General features: G+C 42.7%; 1 protein-coding gene across 1 annotated transcript in view; it reads right to left on the bottom strand.

Annotated features, from left to right (window-relative positions):
- The window catches only part of LOC109913361 (ectonucleoside triphosphate diphosphohydrolase 8-like), a 123,789-nt gene that overhangs the window by 61,576 nt on the left and 54,536 nt on the right, over positions 1-7,677 (bottom strand). Inside the window, exon 4 of the mRNA XM_048613807.1 lies at positions 3,991-4,138. Within this exon, the coding sequence (XP_048469764.1) occupies positions 3,991-4,138 (148 nt within the window). The remainder of the gene's footprint in view (positions 1-3,990; positions 4,139-7,677) is intronic.

Below are 7,677 nucleotides of genomic sequence, written 5' to 3'. Positions count from 1 at the left end.
GAACATAGAACATAGAACATAGAACATAGAACATAGAACATAGAACAGTACAGCACAATACAGGCCTTTCGGCCCACGATGTTGTGCCGAACTTTTACCCTAAACCTAAGGTCTATCTAACCTGCACCCTACCTTATACTATCATCCATATGCCTACCTAATAGCCGTTTAAATGCCCCTAATGAGGCCGATTCCGCTACCCTCTCCGGCAATGCATTCTACGCCCCTATCACTCTCTGAGTAAAGAACCTACTTCTGATGTCTCCCCTATACCTACCTCCACTCACTTTAAAACTATGCCCCCTTGTAATAGCTACCTCCACCCGAGGAAAAAGTCTCTGGCTGTCCACTCCATCTATACCTCTGATCATTTTGTACACCTCTATCAAGTCACCTCTCATCCTTCGTCATTCTAAAGAGAAAAGCCCTAGATCTCTCAACCTTTCCTCGTAAGACCTTCCCTCCATTCCAGGCAACATCCTAGTAAATCTCCTCTGCACTTTTTTCAATGCTTCCACATCTTTCCTGTAATGAGGCAACCAGAACTGGACACAATACTCCAGATGAGGCCGAACCAGGCTTTTGTATAGCTGGAGCATAACTTCACGGCTCTTGATCCGAATCCCTCTTTTAATGAAAGCTAACACACCATACGCCTTCTTAACAACTCTATTCACCTGGGTGGCAGCTTTCAGGGAACTGTGGACGTGAACCCTAAGATCCCTCTGCTCCTTCACACTGCCAAGATTCTTTCCGTTAACCCTGTATTCTGCTTTCAAGTTTGTCTTTCCAAAACGAATCACCTCACACTTTTCAGGGTTAAACTCCATCTGCCACTTCTCAGCCCAGCTCTGCATCCTATCAATGTCCCTTTGTACCCTAGAAGAGCCCTCAGCACTATCCACAACTCGACAAACTTTGTATCATCTGTGAACTTACTAATCCACCCTTCCACTCCTACATCCAAATCATTTACAAAAATCACAAATAGAAGAGGACCCAGAACAGATCCTTGTGGTATACCACTCGTAACTGAGCACCATGTTGAATATTTTCCGTCCACTACCACCCTTTGTCTTCTAAGAGTCAGCCAATTCTGAATCCAATCGGTCACATTTCCCCTTATCCAATGCCTCCTTACTTTCTGCATGGATAACCTTATCAAACACCTTACTTAAATCCATGTATACCACATCCACTGCTCTACCTTCATCCACGTGTTTGGTCACCTCTTCAAAGAATTCAAGAAGGTTTGTGAGGCATGATCTACCCCTCACAAATCCATGCTGACTATCACGAATCAAACTGTGCTTATCCAAGTGATCATAAATCCTGTCTCTCAGAGCCTTTTCCAATAATTTGCCCACCACTGAAGTAAGACTAACTGGCCTGTAATTTCCGGGGTTATCCCTATTCCCTTTTTTGAACAAGGGAATGACGTTTGCCACTTTCCAATCTTCTGGCACTATACCCGTGAACAGTGAGGACAAAAAGATCATCGCCAAAGGCCCTGCGATCTCTTCTCTTGCTTTCCATAGAATCTTTGGATAAATCCCATCAGGCCCGGGGGACTTATCTATCTTCAACTTCCTGAAAAGTCCTGGTACATCTTCTTTACTAACATTGACCTCCTCTAGCCGACCAGCCTGTTTCACACTGTGCTCCCCTACAACTAGGTCCCTCTCAGTTGTGAATACCAAAGAAAAGTATTCATTAAGGACCTCTCCTATCTCTTTAGGCTCCATGCACAAATTTCCTTTACAATCCTTGATCGGCCCTACCCTCACTCTGGTCATTCTCTTATTCCTCACGTACGTGTAAAAAGCCTTGGAGTTTTCCTTGATCCTATCTGCCAAGATTTTCTCATGCCCCCTTATAGCTCTCCTAAGCATTTTCTTCAGCTCCTTCCTGGCTAACTTGTATCCCTCTAGAGCCTTTTCCAATCCTTGTTTCCTAAACCTTATATCAGCATCCTTCTTCTTCTTAAATAGTCGTTCGACCTCTCTCAAGAACCAAGGCTCCCTGACTTGACCGCATCTTCCCTGCCTGCTAGGAACAAACATATCGAACACACGCAGTATGCATTCCTTAAACAATCTCCACATTTCTATAGTGCCCGTCCCTGACAGCATCTGTTCCCATTTTATGTTACCCAGTTCTCGCCTAACAGAATTATAATTATCCTTCCCCCAGTTATAAACCTTACCCTGCTGTATGTATCTATCCTTTTCCATGACTATTGTAAAAGTAACTGCGTTACGATTGCTACCATCAAATTTCTCTCCTACCAACAGGTCTAACACTTGGCCCGGTTCATTGTCAAACACCAAATCCAAAGTGGATTTGGTGAATAACATTTAAGTAATTCTATAGCAGGCACACCACTCACCCCACCCTGATCGATTACTTCCCAACTCAACCATCAACAAATTACCCCACACTGCACCTTCCCTTCAAACAGACACCACTACCCTTCAACAGCCTGGCAATGTTCCTGGCCCAAATACTTCAACTGCCAGATACAACTACCCTTCAAAAGTCTGACTACAGTCTTGAATCAACCTAACAATCCTCCATCCTCCCACAACCTAGCAGCTTCATCCCCCACTCCCCACCTCTCACGTCCTAACCCAGTGATCCCCTCCCTCGTTTCTCAGGTTGGGCAACTATGACCAGTGGGTATAGCCTATCACTGTTTGGGTCTGAACTGTAAACTATCTATATCAATGATTTGATACAATTGACAGTTCTGAGGAAGGGTCACCGGAACCAAAAGATTAATGCTGATTTCTTTCCACAAATGCTGCTAGGCTTGCTGAGCTTTTCCAGCAATTTCTGTTTTTGTTTCTGATTTACTGCATTAGCAGTTCTTTTGGTTTTTATGTCAATGATTTAGCTGTGGGGATCACATGTATTTCCAACCTTGCTGATTACAAAAAGCTAAATAGGTATATGAGTTGTGGAGAGGATGCAAAGAGATTTTAAAGATGGCTGAGAGAAAGGGTAGCAACATGGCAGAAATAATATAATGTGGAAAAATGTGAAGTTATCCGCTTTGGTAGGAAAAACATAAAATCAAACTATTTCTTTAATAGTGAGGAATTGAGGTATTGATGTCCAAATTGTCCATGTTGATCAGTTGGTGAAAGCTAAAATACATTGCAGCAAGCGACTAAGAAATATGCTGGCCTTTATTGCTAGAGTACAGGAGTAAAGATGTCTCGTTGCAATTTTATACAGTCTTGGTGAATCCAAGCTTGGAGAATTGTGCACAGTTCTAAATCCTTTATTCAAGAAAGGTTACATTTGCTGTGGCAGAAGTGTAATGAAGATTCCTAGGGTGACAGGATTGCACTATGAGGAGAGACATTCTCTGGAGTTGTGAAAAATGAGGGATAATCTTCTTGAAGCGATCGTTTCTACAGAATGGGCCAAATGGTCTACTCCAGCTCCTGTCTGTCACGTTCCACTTATCCACCCTGACCCAACATAACTACCTCAGATGTGTCCTCATTAACCATCCAACTAAACCAGCTTATCATCTAACATGACCCTACTCCATTCATTTGACTCCTGAACCTTCTTGAAATAAGTAACTTTATTCAGCTAACAAACTCTCCACCTTTAGTGGAAGTGAATGAATAGTATCCACATTACTGTTAAGGATAATAATATCTCATCAACACATTGATGCCAAACCTACAGTTGTCCAAATTATGGTCACACTAGACTTTAAAACAGATTTGTATGGCATTGCAGAGCAAACAGTCAGCAATTACTTCCAAACCTTGACTAGATTAACACCTGAAATGTCAAATTGAAAATCCCTCGATTTACAGATCAATGTTGGAATTTTTTTATGTCCAGAAGGGCTGTCACACACAACCAGTTTTTCCACAACCAAATCACCACCTATTAATCACCATCATTAAATCACCTGTGTTTCCAATTGTTCAATTTACATGCAATAAACATTGGAATTTTCCTTACTCAAGTAAACGCATGCCATCTGTAGCACCCAGACTGATGTTGGTTTCCTGGAATTCCTTTGGTGGGATATACTTTAGCATTTTGTCTAAGCACGGCCTGAGTGACTGGCCAGCCTTTGCTGGGTCGTTAGCAAAGCTGGAAATCCCCTCTGTGAACATGTAAAATAACATGTGAACAGTATAGCATAATGTTGTAAATCCCCTCTGTGAACACAGTAACAATATTACAAATCCCCTCTGTGAATATAGCAATATAATGTTATTAATCCCCTTTGTGAACACATTCAACATAATGCTTCAGATCCCCTCCAAGAATGCAGTAAATATCATTACATTTCTCCTCTGTGAATGCAGTCCGATAACATTGCAATCAGCCTCTGCAAACGCAATAATGTAAAGTTACAGATCCCCTCTGTGAGTACAGTAAACAACATTACAATTTCTCCCCTGTGAATACAATAATGCATTGTTAAAGATCCGCTCTGTGAACAACAGCAGCACAACAATACAAATCCCCTCTGTGGACACCATAACGTTTCAAATCCCTTTTGTGAACATAATGTAATATTCACATAATGAACATAATGTGCTGCTCCCCCTGTAAGCACAGTAACGTAATATCACAGTAATGTACTGTTACAGATCCCCTCTGTGATCATGGTAATAGTATGTTACAAATCCCTTCTGTGAACACATTAACATAATATTATAAATCCAGTCAGTGAACACTCTAACATAATGTTACAGATCCCCTCTGTGAGCACAGTAATGTTACATTATAAATCCCCTCTGTGAACACAGTAACATGTTACAATTCCCCTCTGTGAATGTGACAATGGAATGTTCCTCTGTGAATACAGTAGCATAACATTAGAAGTGACATTTGCAGTACAAGTCATCAGCACAAAGGGACCGGGCCCAGATGCAAAATTGCTAGACATAGTACTGAATTCCATTGGGGAAGCATAATAGTTATCTTTCCACCTGCAAAACTGGCAACGCGTTTCCAGTGAATTATATATCCTCCCATGGAGGTCAGGACTCTGCAGCTAAACATGTACCAGACACCATCATAGAATCATACAGTACAGAAGAGGCCATTTGGCCCATCAAATCGTACCACCAAGAATACTGCCTACACTAGTCCCAATTTTCTGCACTAGTCCTATAGCCTTAATTTTATGACATTTTGAATGTTTGTCCAAATATTTTTTAGGGTTGTGAGGTTTCCTGCCTCAACTAACCTCCCAGGCAGTGCATTCCAGACCCCCACCATCTTCTGGGGAATAAAGTTTTTCCTTAAATCCCCTCTAAACCTCCTGGTTTTCACCTTAAACTTACACCCAGGTTTGACAAAGGGAAAAAGCTGCTTTCTATTCAACTAAACAGCCTTCTATCAGCCCCCTCCATCTCCTGTCACTTAGCCAATTTTCAATCCAACTTGCCGAGTTGCCTTGGATCCCCTGTGCTTTTACCTTCTTTGTCAGGCTCCTATGTGCGACTTTGTCAAAGGCCTTGCTGAAATCCATATTAACTATATCAACTGCACTACCCTCATCCAAACACTTGATCGCCTCATAGTCATAGAGTCCTACAGCACGAGACAGGCCCTTCGGCCCAAACTGGTCCATGCCAACCAAAATGTCCATCCATACTAACCACATTTCCCTGCACTTGTCCCATATCCTTCTAAACCTTTCCTATCCATGTATTCATCCAAATGCCTTTTAAATGTTGTTGATGTACCCGCCTCGACCACTTCTGCTAGCAGCTCATTCCATATGTGTACCACCCTCTGTGTAAAAAAGTTGCCCCCCAGGTTCCCATGTATTCTTTCCCCTCTTACCTTAAACTGACGCCCTCTAGTCCTTGATTCCCCAACCCTGGGAAAAAGACTGAGTGCATTCATCCTATCCATGCCTCTTATGATCTTATACACTTCTATAAGATCCCCTTTTAGTCTCCTACACTCAAAAGATAAAGTCCTAGCTTATCCAACTTCTCCCTATTACTTAGTCCCTTGAGTCCTGGCAACGTCCTTGTAAATTTCTTCTGCACTTTTTCCAGTTTAGTAACATCCTTCCTTTAGAAAGGTGACCAAAACTGAACACAATACTCCAAGTGCGGCCTCACTAACATCCTGTACAACTGCAGCATAACTTCTCAAATTCTATACTCAACGCCATGACTGATGAAGGCCAGTGTGCCAAAAGCCTTCTTCACTGCCCTGTCTACATGAGACTCTACTTACAGAGAACCGTACACCTGAATTCCAAGGTCCCTTCTTCCACTACACTCCTTAAGGCCCTACCATGAAACTCCTACCTTGATTTGACTTTCCAAAATGCAACACCTCACACTTATCTGTATTAAACTCCATTTGCCATTTCTTGGCCCACTTCCCCAGCTGATCAAGATCCTGCTGCAATTTCTGACAACCTTCCTCACTGTCCATGGTATCGCCTATTTCAGTGACTTACTTACTTACTGCAAACTTACTTAACATGCTTGTAGAACATAGAACATAGAACATTACAGCACAGTACAGGCCCTTCGGCCCTCGATGTTGCGCCGACCTGTGAAACCAATCTGAAGCCCATCTAACCTAAACTATTCCATTATCATCCATATGTTTATCCAATGACCATTTAAATGCCCTTAAAGTTGGTGAGTCTACTACTTTTGCAGGCAGGGCATTCCACGCCCTTACTACTCCCTGAGTAAAGAACCTACCTCTGACATTTGTCCTATATCTATCACCCCTCAATTTAAAGCTATATCCCCTCGTGCCAGCCACCAACATCCGAGGAAAAAGGCTCCCACTGTCCACCCTATCTAATCCTCTGATCATCTTGTATGTCTCTATTAAGTCACCTCTTAACCTTCTTCTCGCTAACGAAAACAGCCTCAAGTCCCTCAGCCTTTTCTCATAAGACCTTCCCTCCATACCAGGCAACATCCCAGTAAATCTCCTCTGCACCCTTTCCAATGCTTCCACATCCTTCCTATAATGCGGTGACCAGAACTGTACGCAATACTCCAAGTGCAGCCGCATCAAAGTTTTGTACAACTGCAACATGACCTCATGGCTCCGAAACTCAATCCCTCTACCAATAAAACCTAACACACCGTACGCCATCTTAACAACCCTATCAACCTGGGTGGCAACTTTCAGTGATCTATGCACATGGACACCGAGATCTCTCTGCTCATCCACACTACCAAGAATCTTACCATTAGCCCAGTACTCTGTATTCCTGTTACTCCTTCCAAAGTGAATCACCTCACACTTTTCCGCATTAAACTCCATTTGCCACCTCTCAGCCCAGCTCTGCAGCTTATCTATGTCCCTCTGTAACCTGCAACATCCTTCTGCACTATCCATAACTCCACCGACTTTGGTGTCATCCGCAAATTTACTAACCCATCCTTCTATGCCCTCATCCAGGTCATTTATAAAAATGACAAACAGCAGTGGCCCCAAAACAGATCCTTGAGGTACACCACTAGTAACTGAACTCCAGGATGAACATTTCCCATCAACCACCACCCTCTGTCTTCTTTCAGCGAGCCAATTTCTGATCCAAACCGCTAAATCACCCTCAATCCCATGCCTCCGTATTTTCTGCAATAGCCTACAGTGGGGAACCTTATCAAACGCTTTACTGAAATCCATATACACCACATC

The sequence above is a fragment of the Rhincodon typus genome, chromosome 28, assembly GCF_021869965.1.
Source record: "Rhincodon typus isolate 14 chromosome 28, sRhiTyp1.1, whole genome shotgun sequence".
NCBI classification, from domain to species: Eukaryota; Metazoa; Chordata; class Chondrichthyes; order Orectolobiformes; family Rhincodontidae; genus Rhincodon; species Rhincodon typus.
This window is presented reverse-complemented; position numbering and strand designations above follow the sequence as displayed.